The following is a 27,912-nucleotide window of genomic DNA, read 5'->3' as shown; positions in this document are numbered from 1 at the left end:
ATCCTAGAACTACGATACTTAAAAACAAATAAATATGAAAAGAACAGAGCATGGATAAGGACCAGAAATGTACAGAGTGAAATGAATACTGTGGAATTAATGAACACTTGTGTAATCCCCCTCGTAACAAACGCTTGTCTCGATCCGAGCAAAGAATTACTGGCTGCTGGATGAGCGGGTGACACTTGACAAGTGCCATGGTATTAAACTGTTGCAATAACAAGAATGACTACCTGTCCCCCTCCCCCCCCCCCCCCCCCATCTTCACAGCAGCATCAAGACTTACTTGAAGGTGAACTGCTCCCCCCAGAAGACCATGTCTCCCCGCTGCTTGGGGGTCGTCCTGGCGTACAGACTCTCATCCAGGCAGATTTCACAGAAGTACCTGCATTGATAAAGATACATTTGGATATAAATGTTAGAAGAACATTATATGTCTCCAAGAAAATATATAGCTCTATGTATTATCTTTTCTGTCTCTTTCCCTTATATTCACATGAATAAACACATACATACCATATTGGCATATACAGGTGTATGCATGCATACTGTATACAAATGCTTTACAAAACTTAATTGTCTATAGGTTAACAGGATATGACAGAGTTCATATATACAAAGTTGCCGGAAATCTACCATGGGTACATAAAATATTGTTCTCACTTGTTCAGCAACTGACAGAAAAGGAAAACGATGAGGAATCTTTGGTGTAGGAGTATGCCTAAGAACAAAATGGGGCAGTACTGCTGTCGAGACACAGAAAACCAACATGCTGCAAAAGGTGGAACGTCATGTACATCACTCAACTAATAAAGAATATATTCTTTACAAACATACATACAGGCACTGGCTGACATTCATATATATTGCACTTTGATACTTGAGGACAAGAAGGTAACTTTAATCAGAATCAAATAAAGAGTACACGATGACCTCTCAGACATTTATTGTCCCAAATTAATGATTTAAATTGCTTGACCGCAATCTCCCCTTGTCTTGACAATTTATTACTAATAGGCCTTGTTTTTTTTTTCTTTGAATACCAACTGGACCTCTCGTGTTTCTGGTTCTGCTGGAATCACAGTGCATGCACCGAGGAGCGTTGGAGCATGTTTGTCTGGAATGGAGCGAGCTAAAAATACTGCTTTGAAAAACCGATTATACGTGCCAGAGAGAAGGTTACCGGTAAGCCAGCATTGGCGTCTTAATAGCATCCAGTATAATAAATGCTGCTTTCCCTCCTTCTCTGGTCGGTCACTTTTTTTCCCCTCCATAGAGTTGAATGGCCTCTTTTCTCCCATCCCCCCCCCCCCATTCCTGCACACTACCTATATTACAAAACAGAGGGTATATGCAATGAGCACATTAGTATTCTACATTCTGTGAAAACTTTTCCTAACTAGCATATTGTCAGCTGAGAACCGGAAGGGCTTTATTGCAATTTTTATTGTTATCATTTTTTTTTTTTTTTGGGGGGGGGGGGGGAGGGTATTGAGTTGTAGGCATCCTGTTGTAAAACTCAACCTCTTTTACATCATGTGTTGATTTAAAACATCTTAATTTCCAGTAAAATGTTCAACAATTAATAATACAATTGCCCTCCTCTATCCTACATTTAGAACAATGCTTATAAATCTACCCACGTTTGATTGAATAAACTTTATATTTCATGAAAATTGATTCTTTCGTTTTTATTTACCATGTATGCTCAAATCTCAGAACACAATATAGTGCCCTTCTGGTTCACAGCTGATGACATATTAGTTGTCAGACCATACTGGGAGCAAAGTGCACATGACAGACACATATTAATTCAAAAGAAAATAAAAATCACAAGATAAAATGGGGTGGCTGGCTGTAATCTCTCAATGTTAATGAATGGGTTTGGATCAAACACATGACAAAAAAACAAACAACAACAACGTGCAAATGGGAATGCAGAGATAAAGTATGAGTATTTGAGAACTACAATATGAATATACTAGGACTACTCGCTCTAGACGTGAGCTGACAAACTTCACTCTGATTAAATGATCATTTTTGTCTTCACATTCCCCACATATCACAAGTAAAGACGTACAGCACTGGAATGCACATTTCTCTGTGTATTGTATCACTACATCAAATTCCCTCTCTCTAGTAATTGGTAATTTGTAATGACAGGAATTCATTAACAGTATGACATTTCACATCAATGTTTCCCAAAATCTATACAGACTAGTGTATTATGTTCAAGGCAAAGACTAATGCACAGCATGTTCAGAAATTTCATGTGTGTAACACAAAGTCAAGAACAAAATCCTAAATGGAGGTTTATTCTTCAGGCATAAATGTAGATTATTTGACCTGTGCGAAGAAAAGAATAAAAACATCTCTAAGAATAAAGTTTGCATTGGAATGCTAAGTCAACAATGCAGGATTGATATTGTCTTGAGCAATGTTTACTCTGTGTAAAATGCAAACATCGGAACAGACTGTGCACCGAAATCGATATTCCCCTCCAAAGTCTACACTGGCACACGCATCAGTTCCTATCGATAAACACAGAAATTTTGGAAAGCTAACATGTTCATTATCGACACTTTGCAGACTTCTCGCAGAGGTTTGCTTCCCCTCGCTCTTTGCACCCTCATTCCATGCTCATTTACAACTGTCGCATTGTTTTATGCGGTTGAGGACAAATGCCTTTGATCGACTACTCCTGGGGCAACGCGGGGAATGTCGACAATGCGTGGTATGAGTCATCGCAGAGGCCGATATGTATGGGGCACGAGAATCAGCTCTAATACTGCATGTACACACATTTCCAATGCTGCACACCTACGCAAGATGACTGGACCACAGTTACGTCACTGAGCAGGAAACCTTTCCAATTCTTTGGCAACATCATTTCTTTCTATTCATTTTCTTCTCTCTGTTTTTTTTTCTCCTCTTTGTGAGAGTCTAAACCACATTTGGCAAATGGTCTAGAGTTCGGATTTGTCACCTTTACATTACAAAGAAAAGCAAACACGAGTTTAAACTGTGTCCACATTTGAGAAGGATGTGTGTAAAACATTTGTCATTTCAGTACAAACAAAAATGATCAAAATAGAAAATACGTAATGAACAGCTGTATAATGCAATTAAGGACAAGCAGCTAATCTAGCCACATGATTCATGATATTTTGTTCTAATATCAGTCGTTATTTGTGTATTTTAGCATCACTTTTAACCATATGATAGACCAACTAAATAGATGAAATGTGTCATGTCTGGGCATCCAACAATATGATATTATGAGAGCACATCACGTCATTTTTCAATTTAAACCACTCCCATAATAGTTATGGGTAGAAAACCATTACAATACATGTCTTGCACAAATGACTTCTTGTTGAGGAATAAAATTTGTAACTATGAATCATTCCTCAAAGATATTTGCAATTTATTTTTCCACGATTTCTTGATAGGACTGGTCTTCCATTGTAGAGTTCGATTACATAATTCTTACTTTATTTGAACCATCATGTTAACAATGCCCATCTCCCTTGCCCATCATAAAACAAAACAGAACAAAAACAACAAAATCAAAACCAAAGTGTTGTATCACCCTAGACTGGTGTTTGAGAATTTCATGCCAGATTATTTATCAACATGAGCATTAAAGACATATAAATATATATAAAATGGAAGGAAATTAGTCCGTCAAAGCTACAAACAACCACATACACTTAGAAACAGCACAAGACATTGTGCATGCACAGAAAAATGCATGGGGAAACACTAAGAACAAGGAGCTACATGTACACATTCGTATCAGGTGGTTACAGTTAATATCCAACTGGGATAGACGCACAATGCAAAATGGTTAACATTAGACATTCGACTCGACAGCTTCCTATTCATAGAAAAAGAGCACGTACGTATAGACAGTCATGTCTTATTCATCCAACTTCAAGTCAAATTTATACACATTTTGATATTTAGAATTACAGTACCACCAAATTAAGTAACACTAACATCCACTTGTATGTCATGAGCTATTATAAAAAGCCAGAAGGGCACTATCACATTCTAAGATTTGAGTGCAAATAATAACAAAACAATAAATTTTAATGAAATTAAGATTTATTCAATGAAAAGTGGGGAGATTCATAAGCACTTTTCCAAATATAGGGTAAAATACCCCCAATGTGGCTTTGATTTATACCAAAAATGAAAATAATGTGAAATCGACACCATAATGTAGAGGAGATTGAATTCTACAACATGATACCAATAACTCAACACCCCCCCCCCAAACAGCAATAAAGCCCTTCTGGTTCTCAGCTGATGATATCATCCCTACGGTAACAGACGTCATATCTATAAAAAAAAAAGCTCATTTTCAGCATTCAGGAGAGCAAAATAAATGAATAAATAAATAAAAATAAACTCTAAAACTTTTGCTTTTTGCAAAACAACATCAACGTTGATGTCAGAAAATGTAGAAACTTTATTTTGTATGAAGTTAAGAATGGCAAAGTTTGAAATTCCAAACAGTATTTTTGATATTCAAAATTGAGTTAGAACTTTTGTTTTTTCCAGTACATCATGTAAATTGAGATAAGAGGTCTTGTCACCCAAGGGATGATATGTACATATAGCTCTTCATATTGATATGCATATATATGTCCCATGAAAACAATAGATTAATGTGAAGATTCTGCCAGTTTAGGTGCTTGAACATCATATTACATATTGAAGATTTATTATTCCATCATTCAAAACAAATTAATGGCTTTTTTCCCCTTTATATGACTTGTATGTATGCTAAGGCGAATCTACCTGGGATCTCTTTCTTTGAAAATGATGTTAAAACAAATATCCTTCAGCGTTGACATACTACAGAGTTCTAAAACTATAGAGACTGATAAGGTGTATGGGATATGGGAGTGAGAATAGAAATATTGAGTAGATCTCGGTGAACTGAACTGCACATTAGAGATGAATGGCACAATAATAGATACAGTATGTATATCAAACTTTATAAGATTCTACACATATAGATGGATTGATACGATAAAAATCGATTAGGTGCACGCTAGACAACATCTCACTGACAGTAAATGCTGGAGTAGTCATCACTGGTGACCCAACATGTTGCCCTGATAAAGTCACACACATCAAACTCTCCCAAAATGCAGAACAAAATAATTTGGCTAAGCAGCAAATTTGATTTGTGTTTGAAAATCAAAACTTAAATATCTCCAAAGTGGACAGTCTTATAGAACATTCCAAAAATTAGAAAAATCATATCAAGATTTATGAGGCGTGTTGCCATAATGTTTTAAATCAACACATTTGGGTGTTTAAATGCCTGATATTTTGCATTCTAAAATTCGGAGCCCATATTCTCAAGACTGTCATTTTCTTGTACGCGGGCTGTCTTGCTGTCCCAGTGGTGGATTTTTGACAATACAGTACGAGGGAAAATCACATTCACAGCACTGGGAAACTTCAAATATGGAGACTTTGAAAACATAGACAGGAAATCTAATACTTCAGTTTCTATTTCATATTCTATATATCACAGTTTGTTATCATATGTTATCTTCTTTTTTGTATTTCTATATGTGTATATCATGCACAATTTTATGACATTTGGTGACTTTATCAGGGTTTCATGGTGGCAGGTCATATACATGTGACTAATATACTTACTCTCTTCCTTCCCAACTGTTTACATGAGTTTGAGATAACGGGAATAGAATGAAACTCGTATTTAATTGACTCTGCGAGCACTTTAGCAATCATACACAATTACTGTCAGCCTGCTCTGATAGATATCATGATGGATGAATAGTTGACAGGCTAGATAGGAAATATCTGATTTAATCTTGATAGATACTGCCTTTTTCAAATCGGTCAAAAACCACAAGCGACATAATTCTGTAGTAGTAATCAATACTCTTCTCTTTGGCTGGTGTTTCTATCTTGTTTCACAAAAGCACAAACCAATATGACACAATATCGTGTTATAATGCATAACTAACTCAGAGGTAAAGCTACCAAATTCCAAGAGATCCTACCATCAACTATCATCAATGATCATCTAAAAAATTCTTTGTATTCTCGATCAAAAATTGCAAATGGGGAGTTAAGCTCTTGCTTTTCTTTCTTTTGCTTTCTTTTTTTTTTTTTTTGCTGCTAGTATCAAAGACGTTAGATGCATTATGTTAATAACCATATGAAGTTTAATGTAGGCCTACACTATACATATAATCCAAAGAAACGAAAAGTGCAGGTATTAAAACTTTCATCTCCCGAAGGTCATCAGCAAGGCAGTGCAAGTATCAATGATATAGCCAGTCAGATCCACATTATCACAAACACTCTCCAATAGATAGCAGGTGTAAGTATTGAACGATGACTGCACACAAGCATATCATATACTGTATTAGATCCATAGCAACTGAAAGCACATTGTGATTCCAATCAATCAATGCATTTTACAAAGGATCAACTTTATTTTGACTGGATTTAACAGCTGTCTCGTGACTAGTCCCCATCCACATTTGCCTACATCAGCTCTGGAGCTGCATGAGGACAATTTCCAAGATATATTTCATTTGTATACATTTATAGCGTGTATAAATGCCTGATCTACGCAAAATATACTTTAATCTTCTGTTTGAGGGAGAAATGGAGTTGGAAAAGGACTAAATAAGAGATATAGGGAGGGAGGAAGGGAAGAAATTACCAAAAAATAATTTACAAAGTGACTTTACAGTTTGATTAAGTTTACATTCAGGGTCTATGTCTTGTTACGTCCACTCAAGACTTCCACGATTGCAACAAATGAATGATGTGCATTTTACTTTGAATTCTAATAATATATCACTTGAAATGGACAAGTTCAACATCCCTGTAGATACATTATTTTGGAAATAGGGGAAGGGGGGGGGGGAAGGGGCAGGGGGAAGGGGAAAGAGGGAGAGAGAGGATGGGGTAATATGGGATATGGGAAACAAAAGAAAGTTTATATCAACTCACTTTTTCTTTTGAGGGATGTGTTTTGCCTCCACAACCCAGATGTTGAGGGAGGAATCGGTCCGTTTCCTGGAGTCCTTGTCTGGATAGTGGGCACTCAGGATGCTGTGTTGTCATGGAAACAGAAAAGGGAGGAGCAAATAAATGAGATGGGTAAAATATCATCTAAATAAAATACCACACCTATTTACAAATACAAATCAACACAAGCAGAATGATTGGTCCCTTTACGGCTGTTATTTTTCATTTTATGTTTTTTTTTGTTTTTTTTTTGGGGGGGGGGGCAAGGCATCATTTATTCTCCTGTAACTATGGCAACCACACAAATGCATTCTTCTTAGGATCAATACATATATGTGGATCTGCCCAGTCTTTTGTTGTTGTTGTTGTTGTTTTTTCTTCTTTCACTGCCTATCAGGGGACCTACATGTACATGTCTAACATTTGGCAGTAGTCCACCATTGTGTCTTGTGCTGATTTTTATACAGGTAACAGTCCTCATGAGAGATGTTCACAAATTCGCTCTTGCGCCTACACAGTGTGTAGCACATAGCAAAGGAGGAATTTCGCGCAAGAAACATCAGGGTCATGTAACCAATACAGCTATTTTGGGGGGATTCCTCCAGGGATGCGGTGCCACAAAGTGACTTACTGACATTTAAAAACTATCCAAACTCTATGAAAACTTGGCCTATCTAGCTGAAATATCATCTCGTCTGTTGCTGTCATGTTGTCGGTCTCATTCACGCCAACTATTCCTTTATGGCAAATCCTTCTCTGGGTCTCTAACACATCTTTTTTGGTGTTTCTTTCTGAATTCTTTTTTCTCCACAGAAATTTGTTGATGGTTCACAGACAAAGGCTACAAAACCAGAATTGCATTTCCCATCCAGTGGCACAAGATATCACATACTGACATTGAATACTGATTCCAGCTGGACCAACGGACATCGCATCGGCCAAAATTGTTGCACTATAGGCCTACATGTACATTTGTATCCTTTCAGCAATTTACTCACTCAAAAAAAAAAAAACCAACAAAAACAACAACAAACAAATCACTTTTCCTTTCATTTTAAAGGGACAGTCTGGCAGATCTCATTTGAAGGTAGCATTATCAACTAAACTGTGTTTTCACTCCAATATCTAGCTCTTGCCTTCATCCATTCTATCTCCTTTCTCCCTCTCTTTCTCCATCTAGACCTGAATTCCGACAAGGCCGAAACAATCAGGCACCCAATCAAGCTATCACACGCAAGCCCCCAGTGAGGAGGGGAAGAGAAGAAATAGGACAGTTACAAGTTCATCTGTGAGACAGTTCCAACCCCTTGTTACAGAACACTAAAATGATAATAACACATAAAAAGACCTGGAGACTTCACACAAGGACAGTTTCACAATTCCAACCTCCTTTTGTCTGAAAAAAAAGAAGAGAAGAAGCTGTTAAAGCACAAGAAGCTGTTTGTTTCACGCTTCCAAGCAAAAAGGTAGCATTTCACATTTCTTACAGTTCCTGAAAACAGGCATCAATGGAGGTGGCACATGCAACTTAAATATCGTCTCTAAATGCATTCACATTTGAACTAGATTGTGGTATTTAATGCCATGCTAATTTGTTGGCACCATTCTCATTGGCTATCAAATACCACGGTGATAGATACAGCAGTAATTCACTCTGTACCATTCTCACCAATGAAATACCACGGTACTTCTGCCCTGAAAGTACACACCAACTCTCTGACATAAGCACTAGCTGGCATGTACACATGTGCATATCTCCTACAGGGGAAAGACAAGAAGTATGCCTGGTCATGTGCATACCCGTGGATTACAAACTTATCCTTGAGGTTTTGTGGGTTTACTACTGCCTGTGAACTTGCTCATTCATTCCCCTATCTATCTAAGTATCTAGTTAGGTATGCATCTATCTTGCTACCTATCTAATTACGTGCATACCTAATTCTGATTCAATTCCCTAGCATCCATTGTCAATTCATTTGACATTCATGTATCAATCAATCCAATCAATCCAATCTCAATCAATCAATCAATCAATCAATCAATCAATCAATCAATCAATCAATCAATCAATCAATCAATCAATCAATCAATCAATCAATCAATCAATCAATCAATCAATCAATCAATCAATCAATCAATCAATCAATCAATCAATCAATCAATCAATCAATCAATCAACCAACCAACCAACCAACCAACCAACCAACCAACCAACCAACCAACCAACCAACCAACCAACCAACCAACCAATCAATCAATCAATCAAACAATCAACCAACCAACCAACCAACCAACCAACCAACCAACCAACCAACCAACCAACCAACCAACCAGTATCTATCTATTTATACCTACCTACCTACCTATCTACCTACAGTGTACATATCTATCTATCTATCTATCTATCTATCTATCTATCTATCTATCTACCTACAACATATCTATCTATCTATCTATCTATCTATCTATCTATCTATCTATCTATCTATCTATCTATCTATCTATCTATCTATCTATCTACAGTATATATCTACCTACCTATCTACCTACATATCTATCTATCTATCTGTTTGTCTGTCGGTCTGTTAATCTCTCTGTCTAACCACCTATATATTCCCTGCTCATTAGTGTTTTTTTGATGCATATACTCTTTATAATCTCTTCATACTCTATCATACATTGATGTGTTATCTAACCTGATGTGGCTTTACCAGTATAATATTATTGCAGTCATTCTTGCTGCTATTTGTGCAAATGCTCCACGAGATTGCGGCATCAAATCAGATGAGCAATCAAGTGTATTCTGCAAAAAAAAAAAAAAAAAAAAAAGCAGAGAGCCCAATTTTCTCCGCAAAAAATAAAGCGATGACGAATCTCTTCTTTTGTTTTGTATCTGCCCAAGGCTTCTGAGATGGTGAGGGGGAACTGACAAAGATGTCGGAGCATTTTGGAATTTAGGGGGGAAAAAAAAGGAAAAAAGATAAGGAGTTCACCTGCCAAGCCTCGCTGGGATGTGAGCAGGTGGGGAATGAGTGACGTCCTGTGCGGAACTCCTAACGTCACATGACGCAATAATCGAATTAAACAACACAATGCTTCCTCGTCGGAAACTAAAACGAGTGCGGGGAAAGAAAGCTCTGGCTAAAAACGGCGCACACGACTACTCACAAATTGCACAGATACATCCCCCTCCCCCGACACACACACATAAACACACAGACACTCCTCCGCACTGCTGAAAATAATCTCGACTCATTCCTTATAATGTAATCCATTACTCCCCCCCCCCCACACACACAAACACATACACAAATATATTGTATATACCTGCTCATTGAAAACAGACTAATTCCCTATCAAAAACTTAACCACACACATCCACACACCAATGCTAATTGTGAAAATGAGATGATCTCAATTTCCTTAATTAACTCAAGGACTCTCCTGGTTTTATTGGTGGAAACACCATTTTATGAAGTGGTTCAGGAAATTGTTGCGGTATACATATATCTGTCTTCTGAGCTTCTTCCTTTCCAGACAAAAACCTGCATCAAATACTGTGAAAAAAAAAATAACCTTCAATCTTCCTGCCATCAAACTTTCTTTTACCAATCGCTTCTTTAATAAATTGACAACATTCTTTCAAAGGAGAATCCAAACATTAAAAAGAAATAGAAGCGAAAAACATCCTTAGTTTCAATCCCTTCGCTTTGATTCTGTGTGAAATACACACACCATACACATGCACACACATAAACCCACATAGTTCATAAACACAAACGTGCATGTACACACACACATACTGTATACATACGCAAATATACTGTCTCTCTATATATGCCTATATGATTCTGTCTAGTCCTTAGTTCTTTATGCCTCCAGCTCCCCACCCCTAACAATTCAATGAGCTTCGGGACAGTGATGTTCACCCATTCATATTCCTTTTCCTGCCACGGTAACAAAACTTGTTTCACTTCCCTCTGCAAGGAGCTACGACAGCTCTTTCTCAGCCTCATGTAACCTCCCTCCCCCCCCCCCCCCCCCCGCCAATCATCAAAGTTTGCAACAAGGGCTCATTAACCTATAAGTACTCTCGCTTGCGATCGTCCAAGATGTACACGAGAGATTTATGGTGGGCAGTTTCCCCCATTGCTGATTAAAGATATGATTGGTTTCTTCCGACACAATTTGTTCATACTCGTTGATTCGCTGGGGACATTTTGCACAGGTACCCTGGCTGCAGTTTTAATCCATATGGAAGCCATCAGTAAAGGCTGGAAAAGAACTAGGAATAAATTTCTCAGGTTTGTCATGTTTGGAGAAGTCTACAGAAGCTAGGAAACTCCACAGACTTTTATAAATGTAGTCGACACCTCAGCGGGGAATGAAGATGAAGGCTGTTTCTGGAAGGAGCCTCATGTATGCCCAACAGTAGCTTTTTTTTTTCCGCTCTCTTCATAATTCTGAACAGCAGTATAGTCCTGAACTTCAAAAGGGACTGTTATTAGAAATTTTTTCTGGCAATCTCCCAGCCTGCCAGGGCAGCAAAATGTCAACTTAGAGAGACTAAAACCTGTAGGCGTACATACAGTATGGCTTTCTTTCTTACACGTGGGACTGATGGTTTGAAATCTCCCCAGAAAGACTTGGCAACAAGAATGAATTGCCTCGCCAAAGGGCACTAACTGCCAGGCTTGGACTCAATCACCATGCATTTATAGAAGCCCATGTGATCGCACTCTGTAATATTCGTGTGGTCTTAACTGCTCAGCCACAACAGCTCTTCGTAGAAAATGAAGTAATTTGTAAGTAAGATGGATGACAACTCTTATCTGGTATTGTTATCACCAAGTGCATCAAACGTGGGTATTCAAGGGTACACCAAAGCACCTGTCTGTCTGAGAGCAGAGGGCATCTGTCTGTCTGTGATGTGCCACGCCCCCTCCACACCCCCTTCACGCCCCCCTATACACACACCATACCCATCTCTCAATCCACTTGTCCCATTGTGCCACGCCCCCTTCCCATACACATGCCATACCCAGGTCTTGATCCATTTGTCCCAAAGTGCCATGCCCCCTCCCCATGCACATGCCAACCTCACCTGTCGATCCATGAATCCCAATGTGCCACGCCCCCACATATACACACCACACCAATCTCTCGATCCTCCTGTCCCAATGTGCCACGCCCCCCTTACACACACCAAACCCACCTCTTGATCCACTTGTCCCAATGTGCCATGCCTCATCCCCATATACACTCCACACCAATCTCTCGATCCCCCTGTCCCAATGTGCCACGCCCCTCCCTTACACCCACCACACCCACCTCTCGATCCACTTGTCCCTCTCGCTGGCGGAGCGGCAGGAGTAGTACTTGGACCCCAGCGAGGTCTTGATCTGGAAGCAGTGCTCCTGGTTCAGGATGCTGGAGTGCAGCGGCCGCACCACCAGGTCATTGCCCCCCAGGTCGATGGCCTCCAGGGTGGACTGGGGCCCCAGGTTCAGCGACTCGTGGGACCGCGAGGGTTTGAGGTGGTGGGACCCAAACATGCCGGGGCTGCAGCGGGGTGGGTTAGGGAGAGATGAAGAGATGGGGGAGGAGAAGAGGAAACAAAACATGAAACAAGGCATAGTTATGAAATCAGAGAATAATGTCCATCTGCACTTGGAGCCAGCGATGGGCTATATTGATGATTGACAGGTACAATAAACTGATATATCATAAAATCTGTGTTTTGATTTGTAACTAAGAAGGACTTGAGATCCATTGTCTCTATAGTCCCTACGCAGATCTACCTCTCTCCAAAATATGCTGTACAATCAATCATAGCACTTCCAAAACAGAATATGCAGTTCCTAAGTTGAAAGTGGAAGTCAAATACTCATACCGAGATAAAAACAAAACAAAACAATAAGAACTACAAGAACAACATCTTCCAAGAGTTTATGATAATTTCATTTCTGGGGAAACATTCAGAGAACATCCGGCAATAACACACAGATGAAACCAAAATACAATACACACACACACATACACACACACACGCTATAGTGCTATATTGTATGCATATACACGTGACAAAACCATCATCAAGAACATATCTATAATATGAAATGGATAAATTGCTGAGTCTCCTCTGAATTGGCATGTCTTGTACAGACAAAAGTTGAGTGTGATGAATACAATGAGAACATGACTCAAAGTATTCACAGCATACATCAAATTGAAATTTACGTGGTGACGTGAACTTCAGATAAACTGAGTCACTTTGGCCAGCAGCTCACTTTATGTTCTTTATTGAAATCATACTGGCATTTAACGTCAACAGTGTAAAAATACTTGTTTCTATGATGAAAAAACCCCCCCAAACTGACAAAATTAATAGACCACACATGCCATGGGATTATTTGGTATATATGGTAGGTATCATAGGGCAAAGATCACATCCACATTTGCAATGCATTCGCCATCTGTGGATGCATTCGAGGTTCAATTAATCCTTGCACCCAAAACTGCTCCGAAATGTCAGCTGAGCCTGAAATATCGATCCGCGAGAGTCTGGAGCGGTGGCGCTGCCACCTCTGGATTTGGCATTCCTGATCGCTGCACCAGGCAAGGTGATTCTCAGTCCCCCCCCCCCCCCCCCCCACCACCACAACCCTCGCACGTTGCAAATCAATCCATATCAAACACACACATTGATTCCCAAGTTATAATCTACCCATCACCACAACTTCTTCTGATAGATACAAATACTGCCATCACGTACAAGCAATGATGAAACATGCGCTATTTAGGTCTGCTGGTGAAATATAATCATACCCTACTCTGATGCCTATCAAACCGAATAATTTACAATGTACATGACTTGTTGACTACTAGTAAGAGGGATACTTTTCACTGCATCCTGCAGTTTATGAGGCAAAATTTTGTTAATGGGTTTTTCTTAGCCCTCTTGAGTCACATTTTCACGTGGCAATTAATCCGAACGACGCATCCCGAAAATGCTGCAACCAATCTCTCCTACCGACCCTTGAGTGAAGAATTGTCACACAATGCCCTGCACTAATGGACAGACGATTTACAGTGAACTCCTCATCAACACCTATTTCTGGCCCTGCTGTCCGACTCGGTCCATCCGTGCGGGGGGGGGGGGGGGGGGGACATGGTACACTCGTAAAGAATAGAGTGGAGCAGTTCCCACTTCCCAGTAAAATAGCATGATGGGACGAATGAATTGCCGGTGACAGCTGGCGTGTCTCACATTGCCGAGAAGTCACATCGTCACCACAGAACCATCCCTTCGGGCGAAGACCGTCGGCTGACTGGACAATTCTGGGAAGCCATCATTCCGACGATTAACTCTCCAATTGTCCTTGACTCTGTACATCTCACTGCAAATCATGATGATTGTGAGTGTGCGTGAGCGTGTGAGTGAGTGTGTGTGTGTGTGTGCAGAGGACAGTATTTTTCGCAAGATCGCACACAAATACACAGCTGGCATGGCAAGTGCTCATGCATTCATTTGAGATTGATTCAAAGTGTCCGTTATGTACTGTCCTTTAATGCTGTACGCATTCCATCCTTTTAATCTTCTCCGATGACCAATATTCAAACACACACAATAAAGCTAGAACTGATACAGCACGTGTACTTTCACAGGTCAAGTCTTGTAAAAACATATTTCTTCTTTTGTACCAGTACTACAATCAGCTGATCAGATTTCATATCAAATGCCTTTGCTGACTGTAATCGTCGCTCAAGAGCAAATTTCCACGGCAGAGCCTCGGGAATTCAAAATACTTCTTTGTATACTTGAATTGAGTTTCTTTTTCCTATTTGTCTTTTGTTCTTGACTGAAACTGCAACTAAGCAGGCGCCAATATCCCAGCTTACTCCTGCATACTGTGCCATGTAACATAAGTCATCCGGTTTTCCCTTTGAATTTAATTCCAGACTTGATAGACCTTGTTCTCTTCTGTAGTAATAGCCATTAGATGATACCTAGCGCAGTTTAAGCAATAGTTGCACTTCTCACATTACAAAGAATTGAGAAAAAAAAAAGGAGATGATATTAGTGTAACCCAACCTTGTGATAGAGAACTGCCCGCATCGTTCATAAAAAGCAATAATAAAATCTGTTTATTGGCCTTCCCGTTGCCAAACGACTTGCACTTTGTCAAGCATACAAACAAGTATCATAACCTGTTCAGTTTATCATGCAAAGCATATTGTGAATTAGCCTACAAGATGCTACGGAACAACTGTATCTCAGGGGGTTGAAAAAATGTTGTACTGCGTGAGCTTTTTAAGACACAAACGCTGAAACTATGTCAGAAGTTTTGATGAAAAAAAGAAGAAGAAATAAATCCAGGACACTCGAAGCTGTCCATCATACAATATTAACAATTATGTGCATCAGCACCTACTGACATCTTTCTTTCCTTGTTTTAACTAGTCGATCCTGTTATGTGTTTATTTTTACCAACTTCCTTGGGTTTGCTTACCCCCCTCCCCCCCCCCCCAATATATTTTTTGCAAGATGTGAAGAGAAAAACTGGAACATGAAACCATGAGGGTTGGGATAAGGTAAGCGACAAATAAGTTCTTAAATTCCTGTTTTGCAGACAGTTATGCAATGTCTCTTTCGCTGCCTGTATTTGAAACTCGTTAGCCTACCAGTACAGCACTACTGTACACAAACTTTATGGCACGATCCAACCAGCATCAGTGAAATGCTCCCCCCCCCCCCTCCATCCCCATTATGCGCATTTGCCCTCATCAAATTATGATTGGGTTCTCACACGGTATTTGGTGCCAGTTGACAAGCCCAGTCTACAGCTGTACATGCATGCTGCCTATGGGGGATTTGACTCTGCCACAACCTTTGCAATGGATTAGTCGGGATGACAATTGAGGATGCCATTGTGAACAATGTGCAAATCTCTCCCGGGCCTACAATAATTTCCAAGGAGTGCACCTCTTCCCCTCCACCCTAACCCATCCTAACTTTGGAGTTTCCCTCAAGGTTTAAATAGGTCAAGTTCAGAAGAACAGGACTGACAGGTGTAAAGGATGGGGGGGGGGGGGTGGGGAGGAAATAACAGACATTCAGCTGAATCATGGAATAACAAAAAGATGACGAAGGCCTTCTCGCTAATAGGGACAGAAGCCATGTTAATAGCATCTCTAAGAACTAACGAGGGGGCATTACAGTCACACGCACTTTGATAATAGCATTAAACTGTTTTGCAGTCACATAGCTAAACCCCTAAGGGTGCACCTGCTATTTGGGGGGGGGGGGGGGTGGAAGGAGGTATGTGGTAGCCCAATCAAGTCATAATGATGATTAAGTTTGGATTCACATGCAATGTCTGCATGCTAACCTACAAATCATAGCAAAAAGTGGATGGCCTTCTAAAAATGGGGCTGGCACAATACAACAATTATGTTCTGATTACTGTCTGAAAGATATGATAATGACATTCATTTCAGCAGTAACTGGCTTCAATATATCGCAAATTGTTCAGCATTTTAATTTCCATAAATTGACAGCACAAACTACAACAATAGTGTCAAAACACATAGTGACTGACAAGATGACGAAGTAAGCAAACAATTACCAACATCGATATGGGTATGTGGGGACTGAAGAAATCATATTTTACTCATAGAAAAAAACAATCAACTAAATGCCAGTCTTTCCCTTGGCAGAGGCTTTGGTTCAAAAGAGATTTTTCTTGTCTTCAACATCACTTTCAACTGCACCATATCATGTCATAACTAATTTGACTAGAAATCATTAGAATAATGGTAAGAAAGCGCTGAACAACTCTTCTCATTATCTCTAAATTTTGTTGGACTTGACAAGGAGTACCATTTCACCAATGAAACCACCACAGGGCCAAATGTTGCAGCCAAGAAGTCATCATCAAATACTGGCTGATCTCACAGATAACCCAATTTGAAGCTTCTTTTTTTCTATTTTTGTTTCTCGATTTTTTTTTTTTTTTTGTTCTAGTCGCCTGACGACCAACAAACGGCACCAGAAATCATCCGAGCCCACGGGGCAACGCCGATGACAAGATAAACTCGATTAGTTTAAGCAGTCGCTAAAACAAACTGCCACCTTCGCCAGGGAGTAAAAAGAGTTCCTGGCCCATCTTCAACAGGTGCTAATTGGGGAACAAGACTTAATGTTATCTGTGCTAGGGGTAGGCTGCACCAGAGCTCCTCGTTGGAGCGATGTCGGATACAAGAACAACTGCATGGAGACTGTACCTAATAACCCAATTAGCATTGTCTGACGGAAGGTAAATATTTGCTAAGTTGGCCGTGCCAAGGACACATGTGGCCACGTACAAAACCAAGTAGGCTGTGTCACAACGATCTAGTATAACATGTCAAAGTATGCAAAGGAGTATGCAATTATTTGCTAGGTAGACAACAAATCCCCGTAGTTCAACCAATCGATACCATTCCACACCATTATCCATGCTCTTGCCCCGTAAATACACAGTATGTATTTAAACACATGCGACATATCTTTGCCATCTATATGGATTCAACGTCTGCCACTGACGGGTCAGAGTAATAGAGACAAACATCACAAAACATCAACATCATCATCACATCGATCACAATTTTGCATGCTGTCATGCTCAATATCACAAAGTGGAAAAGTTTACCCTTTGCAGAATAAACAATGTAGTCTGCATAATAGCATTCCCAGCTACCTCACAGAGACATATTCATATCAAACTTTTAAACTCACAAAAACTGGTATTATAATCTTTATTACAACTGTATGCAGATGTTCTTGTTTCTAAATCAAATCATACTTGAAAATATAGATGCAAATCAGTCCCATAAGACCACTACAAAATACCCACAGAATTCCTCTTTAAATACTTTGTTCTGTTAAAAGTACAACGGAGTATTTGGAAAGAATCCATGCAAATTCTACAGATCATGTATCATGGTGACTTTGCAAACATATCTATTAAAACAAAGACTAAATACAGAGTTGAAGTGACTTGGATATCCCATATGCTCAATTCATTGAAATGCCTCCATTGAAACATATATTTCTTTCAAGAAATTATGAACTTTAACTTATTCACTTAACTCACAAAAACTGGTATTATAATCTTTATTACAACTGTATGCAGATGTTCTTGTTTCTAAACCAAATCATACTTGAAAATATAGATGCAAATCAGTCCCATAAGACCACTACAAAATACCCACAGAATTCCTCTTCAAATAATTTGTTCTGTTAAAAGTACAACAGAGTATTTGGAAAGAGTCCATGCAAATTCTACAGAACGCGTATCATGGTGACTTTGTAAACATATCTATTAAAACAAGGACTAAATACAGAGTTCAAGTGACTTTGATATCCCATATGCTAAATTCATTGAAATGCCTCCATTGAAACACATATTTCTTTCAAGAAATTATGAACTTTAACTTATTTCTGCAACACACTGGTAATCTACCAGTATAAAGGTGAATTAGGACAGTAAGGGTGATGAATTTTATTTTCCCACACAGTGAAAATATTCCAAGGTAAGATATCACTGATGTAATCCTGCCTTTTGCTTTTAAATGTTATTTGAGGCCAAGAATCCAATATTACAGAGAAATAATAAGATGCTACAAAAACTGTCATGAGTGAAAGGGTGAGGTAAAATTGAGAAAGAAAAATACCTTTCAATTGTATCTGTTTCTTTACTCCACTCCACAAGCTTACAACTTTTTTGTTATTCATAGGCACTGTTATAAAATTTGTTTGGCAAGCGTGAATAAAACCTGTGGTAATTAGCATGCAATACATGAATTAACTCCCCCCCCCCCATCCCACCGCAAAACAAACCATTAGAGAAATTTGTCACATGAATAATTTCATCACTCACCAAATCAAAGAAAAAAAAAAATACAGACAAAAACCAAAACCTCTCATTCATCATCTCAATATCGTTTCCAACTGCCACTCAATCCCCCCCCCCCTGCTCTGTCTCTGTAGTTGTAACTTACCTAACGTGCATTGAAATAAGGGAGAACATTTTCATTGTCCTTTCCCTTCACACTGGCAGCTCGGCAAGAAAAGTTTAACTCAAAACAATCCAGGGAAATTCCAAAGGAGCAGCCGACACAAATGGACCGCGCGGCCTGCAGGGTCTTCTGCCAGCTACTGTCCGATGATGATGATGATGATGATGATGGGCCGCATTCGAAATCGGACACGCTCCTACCGCCGCTGCCGAGACCCCCGTGCCATCCAAACAAATTCCCGGGGAAAACACTTCAAGAGAGATTCCTGATGTAGTCCTCAAGAGATGATCCTTACTCACTCGCACTTGTAGGCATAGAGAAGGGCAGGAGATATGTTTTATGACTGAATTACTGAAGTCATGCTGAGTACAGGCCTGACGAAATCACATGGAGAAGTCCATATTTGGGGGAAGCGCCCTCGTTATTTCTTCCAAGGTGGGAAGAAGAGAAGAGGGGAGGATGAGGAGGGGGGAAAATGTGTGTGTGTGCGGTCCGGCAGGCTGTAAATGGTGCAACTGATCTGGCAGTGAGACAGACTCAACAGAGAGACGAGAGAGAGAGAGAGAGAGGGAGGAAGGACAGGGGACTGGGAACATCAGCAAACTTCTGCTGGCAGGGGGGAAGGGGTGAAAGTGTGCTGGGCTCGCGACAAATCGACAAATTACCGCTCACTGCGCTCACTGCTGCCGGGAGGGGAAAGTCGGAGCACACACACACATGAGGTAATTAAGTCAGAAAGGGAAACTCTGGCTGATAGACTCTGACTCCCAGTCACTCCGTGCCAAACTGCAAAGTCGAGCTCGCTACATCACCCACTCATCGACGCAGAGGGAATCATGCCGCAACGATTCGGCAACACGCTCGCCGCTCAACGTCACAACTGATCAATAACTTGGGATCTACTGGCCATCCGGCGGAGATATCGTTGGAACTCTAGGTCGGTCCGCATCGACAGTGGCACTTGCAGAGAGGGAGCTTCAGCTCGATGACAGGCCCAATAATTATCTGAATCAATCAAGGGACCGTTAATGATCTGTTCCTCACATCATCAAACTACATAACATGAACAGCCTGAACTCCAAGCAAATACATACACACACACACATACACACAAATATACATCACGATACATCGTCTACCCAGCGTCTACCGGTCCCAGAGCTGAACATAACAACATGGCAATTAAGATACCACTCTTGGCCAAAGTAATGGTGGATTAAAAAAAAAAAAAATGCTGCATGCTTACACGCTATCCCTACAGTCTGACAAACCAACATGATGGTAAACATCCCCCCCACACATTACTTTTTGACTTTCACTGATATCATTTCACCCACTTGTCTTTCACTTAATTTAAAATGCACATGAAAACTTCTGGTTTTACAGTATATTATTCCCAATTGTTTATCAATACTTTTCTATCAAGTGACAATAATTTGCATGTTTTATCAATGAATGCCTTTTTGGTGGCATCTTTTCTTCTTAAATTTTAAGCGCTCCAGCAATGACCAAACTGGAGCTCTACATGCATATAAGCAAATCAATGGCCCATTATGATTTTTATTTTCAATAAATTTGAACATTCAAGACCCTTAGAATCCCTGCCTGACTAACAAGAAAAGATGTAATTATCTCACGTAAAGAAGAGGCCAACTTGCTATATATTTGACAATCAAAAAAAAAAAAGAAAGAAAGAAAGAAAGAAAGAAAGAAAGAAAGAAAGAAAGAAAGAAAGAAAAAAAAAGAAAGAAGCAACAACAAACCCTAACTTCCTGTGTTAGCAATCCAGTGCCTAGCCAGACGGAAGTTGACATTGTTCCACCGCATGCACATTACCATGTCTACCACCTTTCCTAGCAAAACAAAGCTTTATCTAAATGTGCAGGCCGACTTCTATGATTTATACAGTCATGTGCATTATGTGTGTACCCATATCACTTAAAAAGTTATCAAATTCATTCATTTTTAGCATCAAGATTCAGATCACAATCTACTGTTTACAATGACAAACTGTAAGTGGTGTCTTGCAAAAGCAAATTGAACAGCCTTGGGCATCTAAACCTTCAGAAAAAAAAAAGTTATTCATCAGAGAAAGTTAATCCAAGAAAATTTGTAGTGGCTGAATAAAGCCAGGTGGTTGTTACAGACAGGCGGCCACTGGAAAAAGTTAGGCTCTACTATGCTGCATCGGCAAACGACGAGACCCAAACAATTTTGCGCTGTTGAAAAACGCCGCCGGCGACGACAATGTCCGTGCGTGTGTGAAGGGGTTAAACGGGGTGAATCGACCGGGGTCGCAGAACGAGGTGAAAGAGTTTGTGGTAACCCCATGTCTTCGTAAAATATTAACGACGACTGCCCCCGATGTTTCACTCCTCAGATTGTCCCGACGCTCGCCAGCTAATGAACCAGACAGGGCTTCTCGGCCATGCTAATGGAGGCAGAAAATGAAATTATAATGACACGGCATCGCAGCAGCCTCGTCCATCTATCCATACCGGGAGTTAGCTCTTCCACCTTTGCCGAGGAAACTTTAAAAAAGCAAAAAGTGCAATATCTAAAGCCCCAACTCAGTATTGATAGTGAGGGATTTCATGACAAAGATGAAGCTTACTAAATTATGTTCTATTTTTCAGGTTTTAAAGAAGCGTATATAGAGATCTCAGCATATGAAAAATGTATTTCTTTTTTTGTTATTTTTTTTTCTTACAGCAATTTTTTTCTAAGCTGAGCCTTCAAACTCATTCTCCTTTATATGCTTATTCAGTTTGGAATCAAACTAAGATATTACATCACTTGAATTGCTAAGCACATGCTAAAATGATGGCTAAAAGAGGTATGGTATCTTCTAAGGGTCATACTGCATGGCGATTCTTATATTTCTCCCTTTTCACTCTTTAAAAAAAATCTAAACTATGTGGAGGAATAATTTTCAAATATGTGACACACTCTTTACACACTTTTGCCATAACTCTTTGTCTTGCTGACTGAAGTTGACCCCTGCTCATAACATTGCCATCTATCAATTTTTATCATGGAATTTTTTCCATCCTCGCTAGCTGCTCAATACTTCCACTGCGTTAAAAGCACTCTAGCACCTTGTAATGCAATTACACTGATTGCCAATTCTAACGATTAAAATGCCCAACATTTCTAGGAGTACCTGCGAGTGTATGTGTGTCGTTGTAATACATGAAGTCCTGTGTCTGAACTAGACGTGACCCTCATCAAATCCACTAGCACTCCCACGGATAGAGTGCATTTATTTTATCGCCCACATGATAAACTTTCAGGAACAATCAGAATTGACCTTGGTACTGTTGTACACAGAATCCACTCTGCACTTCCCAGCACAGAATTTCACTGGGTGTACAGAGCTTTGTGGAGACCAACAAATCACCAATCCTCGATTACAGTGTCAGCAATAAATTTTTTTTTTTTTGTGGATATTTGTTTGAATTTTGACATGGTATACATAGAATCTATACTGGATCTCCAAACTTCTACACTCCATCAGCATTGCTACTAGTCACTGGATTTGCAAAATGGAAACTTACACACTGCTATATGTACAAGAAATCAACATCACTGTCCCCGTCGTGGCCTCAATGAAATCTCAATCCAATTTGTTGTACACACATTGCTCTTTCTCCCCTGCAGGCCAAAATGTATTGCACATGGAGGCCCATTGAAACTGAAATTGGAATCTTTACAGCAGGCTTGGCTGAACGATCCATTCACACAATTTCGTCTATGAATATTTCAGCATGCTCACATTTCCTGGTGATAAATAGGCCCTACATTATTCATGATTGGCTGCATTCTTCAGTCAATTTGTACGACTCAAGACTACAATCACACAATTAGAGTTTGTTTATTTGTTTTCTTTTACAGGCTTTATAGCTGAAAAGCACACACACTAACAAAGCTACACATTTTTTTTTTCATGTATTCACAACACACAGTCATATTCATACACAGACACAAGACACAAACATACGCTAAACCCCACAATACAAAAAACATACATACAGGTTGTATACGCTGATATCGATGTATACAGAAACAAACACAAAAGACAAGTAAGCACACATACACACAGAGGGATGCTATTTTATGTATAATGTACATAAGGAAATGTCCTTATCAGCTAAATAAAAAGCTACAAAAAAAAAAAACAACCCTAAGCAAACCACAGATATCATATCGTGTACATTATATTGTCATACAGTCAAAATCAACTTTCACTTACACAATACCCAAAGCACTCGAAACTTACAATGTACACTTGACAGAAGAGACTCCCATTCTATACACAATGCAATTTTCACACTCATAATCAGATGCCTCGCGAACAAAGCAGGCTTCTAACTCTGGGCGGGAAGAGCGACAAACTAAAAATATATATCTCGTCATAACATTGGCACAAAACTAACACACACACTCAGATGTCTGAATGTGTTAATTACTTGGCGGGACAGCCTTGCACACAATATTATTGCAAGGGCTTTGAATCTTCAGCCACTGCTCACGGGTTGTAAATATGTTCTTTACAGTGAAGTTTAATAATGGAAATCACCATCCTTGCTTGAAAGGACCGGTTTACAATGGATACTGACAAGCGTACAATCATCTTTTTTAATTTTCTTTTTTAATTGAAAGGTCAAAGAAGAGAGGTAACTATCATTGAAACAATTCTTTGCAGTCTTTGAAGTAGCATTATCACCCAAAATCAAACAATTTTCAGTGAGTACTGTTCATATCTGCAAAGGTCAAACATCACAAACTTCTTTGATGAATTGGTCTGCAGTTCAGTTGGCTCATTAAATCACCTTTGATGCTTGACAAACAAACAAACAAACAAACATACAAACACATACACACACATCTCAGTTGTAGAGGCAGAATGGACAGTCCTAAAAAATGAAGCAATCAACTCACCTCTCAAATTCCTCGATGTCCTCTCTGGTTGGTCTGAAATGTTGGCGCTCGGAACGCTCAAATTTTCCCACACTCTTTGTGCGCTTCAGCGCCTTTTTCATGCGAAGTGGGATGCCCTGCAAGTGTAATGAAGGAGACAAGCTCAGAATAAATGCAAAGCTTGTTTAAAAAAAAAAAAAAAAAATTCTAGATGACTGTGTTGCTGGCAGAATCATCAAAGCAAAAGAAATACAAACAGATGCACAATAAACTAAGTTTTCGTGTTGTGATTTTTTTTGGGGGGGGGGGAGGGGGGGGGGCACAAAGAAGCCATAATGTCCCACTGGTGATCTGAAGCAGGTGAATAGATTGAGGAGTTGAAAATCTTAAGAGATCGCAATAAACTTTGACAGAGGGGGAAGCATCAAATTTCAGTGTGAGGAAATGAAGAAGACATGGCCTGAATTATTAATGATAATATCAAATGGTAATATCAAAAATGATAACAATTATAACAATGATAATATTAATAATAATAATCATCATCATCATTTATAGCCATTCAAGGACTATGACTGTGCCCAACTTTTATGCATGTGCTTAGATGGAAAAGGGCATCAGTCCAAACTTTCATTTGAAGAAGTAAAAAAAAAAAGGGGGGGGGGGGAAACAAGGTATGGATGCCGGCATGACAAAATGTGTGCCACACAGTAAAAGACCAATCCATGTCTTTCTTCACACATATCAACACAATTGATGATATCACAAAACAATGAATGCTGTTGATCATGACAGAAAACTTTTTTTGGGGGGGCCAGAAATTATAATTCCTGACAGAAATTTCCCCCTCACCCCCTTCCCCCCAAAAGAGAGAGCTACGAATCAAGTACATAAACAAATGAAATAGAAAACAAACAAAATATAAACCACACAAATGAGAGAATAATTCTTACAAGAGGCATCCCAACTGTACAGCAGAGAGTGGACGACATTAACAATATTCCCGATCACTGTGAATGGTTGTAGATGAATGACGATCATAGAGACATTTCTCTTTTACTCAAAAGAGGGGAGCTGACGTATTACTACCACTACTACCACTACTACTGGCTGAATACCAAAGTTTTGTAAGACTTCCTGAAATTGCGTCAAGCGAGAAAATCCCAGTCATGGATGGGGGTTTGAGGCGAGTCTATACCAAGAAGTCATTCATGATGTGCCCCTGTTCTTTTCTTTTGTTGTTTGTTGACCTCCACTGAGCCATGTCACTGGGTTACCATAGCCAACCTGTCACTGCTACCGACATTTTTGGCGAGCAAATCACGGCCCTCCATAATCCCCTCGCTTCAGGGCAGTCACTACCATTGACTATCGAATCTACAAGAGAGTATTATATTTGGGGGCAATGCCGGGTCTCAATGCCAGAGTTTGATGAGTCACTGTTTTCCTTGAAAAAGAGAGTTTTCTTTTTTGTCTCTGGGGCTGCATTGAATATTTTATGTATGAATTTAAGCATGGAATTCTTTCTCCTTGCATAAAATGAGGTCGAAGGTCAAAGTCTCTGGTTTGTGTATCTGACGGTTTGTTTATTTTGCTGTCTCTTCCATGAATTTGATATGTGGGTCGGTGGCGGCCCACACTCTTTTGTGGCGCGTGACTGTGCAGATATCATTCAATACTGCGGTGTAAATTTTGACCGCTCCAACATTTGCATACTGCAATACCCAAGACAATCTTATGACCAAAACAAATACACCATAACGGTGGCATTTGGAATATCTATGAGTTCATTTAAGAATGATTTTCAGTATAATATGTGTGATGTTGAACTGAAGAACAAACACACTGTCTCTCAAAATCAAATTGAACTGAACTTGTGGAAATAGTTGTCGGTACAAAAATATAATCTTCTCTAAATATGTAATCTGACAAAAGACAAGTTGATGTCTTGTTTCATCTTTCATATTTCATTCACTATGGAAGAAAACATCACTTTGCTTTCATACAGTTTTGTATGCACAGAAATACCTCATACTCCAAGTATGAGACCAAGACACAACTGATTTATATGGAGCTGATGCTTGCTTGGCCCGCCACAAATTTGTGTTGGGCAAGTACAAAAATGTGTGACAACATTGAACTTTATAGGGCAAGAATACAATGGGGGGCTGTACTTCAGTATTAACCCTTAATGTGCCCAGGCTCTTAAGATTAACTTGATAAGCTTTTACATCAGCATTCAGAAGTCCATTCACACTTGACCTACGTACATAGTTGTAAAGTTAGCAAGCCAACTCGGGTGTACAGCAAATGTTCCTTGGCCAAATAGGAAAGCCATAGCGAAACAATAGGGATAGAGTAAACTATACTCATTGGCAATTGGTTTCCAGATTTTTATTTATTTTTTTATTCATTTACATATTGCAAATCTTTATCCAGAATAGCCTGATCAGCATAAAATATGTAGGCCTAAACAGCAAATTTTATATTATTCTTTGATTTATATCCGAGAGGAAGATAAGTCTGTTCATGGTGGCAGCTGATAACAAGGTTCAGCCATGAAAAGAATTATCTCAAAGATGATACGGATGACAATGGAGATAGCAACATCAAGGACTTGTTACATGGAGGCCATTTCCCTTCAAAACACACAACAGCCCAACTCTTCTCGATGATAAGGGAGAAGATATCATAAAACAAATACTATACAGTCAGAAATCCCTGTTTCAGACAGATGTCCTTTGCTCACAAACCTTCACCATCAAAAGATCCGGATATGAATCTTCATTCCCGCAGCCAAAATAAACACAGTACTCTTGAGCTAATCTATACATTCTTGGACGCCAATGTACAAAGTACTTTCGATGTCCACATGGTTAAACTTCGCTGGGCGTCAAAAAGTAATGGTCTTTATCATGTCTATATTATACATCCTTGTCACAAAACTGCCCCAGACCTACGCCAAGACAAAACACCTCAAGAGGAGTATGAGCGTCGCTAGGTAACAAGAGCAATTTGAGCTGTGCTTCGGCACACGTATCACTTTCAGCAACGGAAACTTTTTGCTTTCACACCACTTATCACCAAGTACTTTTCATCCTTTTTTTTAAATACAATATGCAATACTGTGCAGAAGAAAAATATGGACTATATCACTCAAACATTAAGCATCAACTTCTATCAATGATTTAACCACCATATCAACTCTCTCTGTGTTTCGTAAGTGACAATATACCAAATATCTGCACAGCCATGTATCCTTTTCAATCATGCTGAAATCGTTCTTCGATACGTAATACTCCAAATGAACAATCAAAACAAAAAACCAAGGAACAAGAAGAGAAGTCAAAAGTATCTGACATTGACTGAAAAATAAAAACAAATGAATAATAAAAAAACCCCAAAAAACCAAGGAACAAGAAGACAAGTCAAAAGTTTCTGACTTTGACTGAAAGAAATAAACAGAAACAAATGTCAAAACTAATGCAAGGAGATAGCATTATGTTGTTATGATGCGGCAATAAAGTTAACAAGGTCATCTCGTTTGATGGCTAGGACTAATGGTATCACCGAGTTCCCCTGCGTGGCATTCTGAGGTGTATCACGTCAAAAGGATATCTATCACAAATGCCCTAATTTGGGCACATTCGGCGTAAAGGCGAGACAGGCACTCAAAGTTTCAAAATAGTTTATTGCCCTCCAATAAGAGTCGATGAGGTCTCGCTGGAAAGCGCTGCCGCCGCGACAAATTTGCTCTCCTTCGGTGCGTTCGTTCACGGCGAAAGAGGATTCACGGTGGAAAGAGCATGGCCCCTGAAAAATTGCCTCCATAAATCAGCGCCGTTATGCCCCATTGTTTGACAGTTTTCCCACCCAGCCTGTTCCGAATCCTCA

The 27,912-nt window shown here is 39.5% G+C and overlaps 1 protein-coding gene across 1 annotated transcript in view; it reads right to left on the bottom strand.

Moving 5' to 3' along the window:
- LOC140240893 (uncharacterized) overlaps positions 1-27,912 on the bottom strand; it is a 338,767-nt gene that overhangs the window by 41,916 nt on the left and 268,939 nt on the right. The window contains exons 5-8 of the mRNA XM_072320671.1: positions 24,040-24,155; positions 12,367-12,597; positions 7,018-7,119; positions 287-385 (exon numbers count right to left, since the gene is read on the bottom strand). Of these exons, the coding sequence (XP_072176772.1) occupies positions 287-385; positions 7,018-7,119; positions 12,367-12,597; positions 24,040-24,155 (548 nt within the window). The remainder of the gene's footprint in view (positions 1-286; positions 386-7,017; positions 7,120-12,366; positions 12,598-24,039; positions 24,156-27,912) is intronic.

The sequence above is a fragment of the Diadema setosum genome, chromosome 17 (assembly GCF_964275005.1).
Source record: "Diadema setosum chromosome 17, eeDiaSeto1, whole genome shotgun sequence".
Lineage (NCBI taxonomy): Eukaryota > Metazoa > Echinodermata > Echinoidea > Diadematoida > Diadematidae > Diadema > Diadema setosum.
This window is presented reverse-complemented; position numbering and strand designations above follow the sequence as displayed.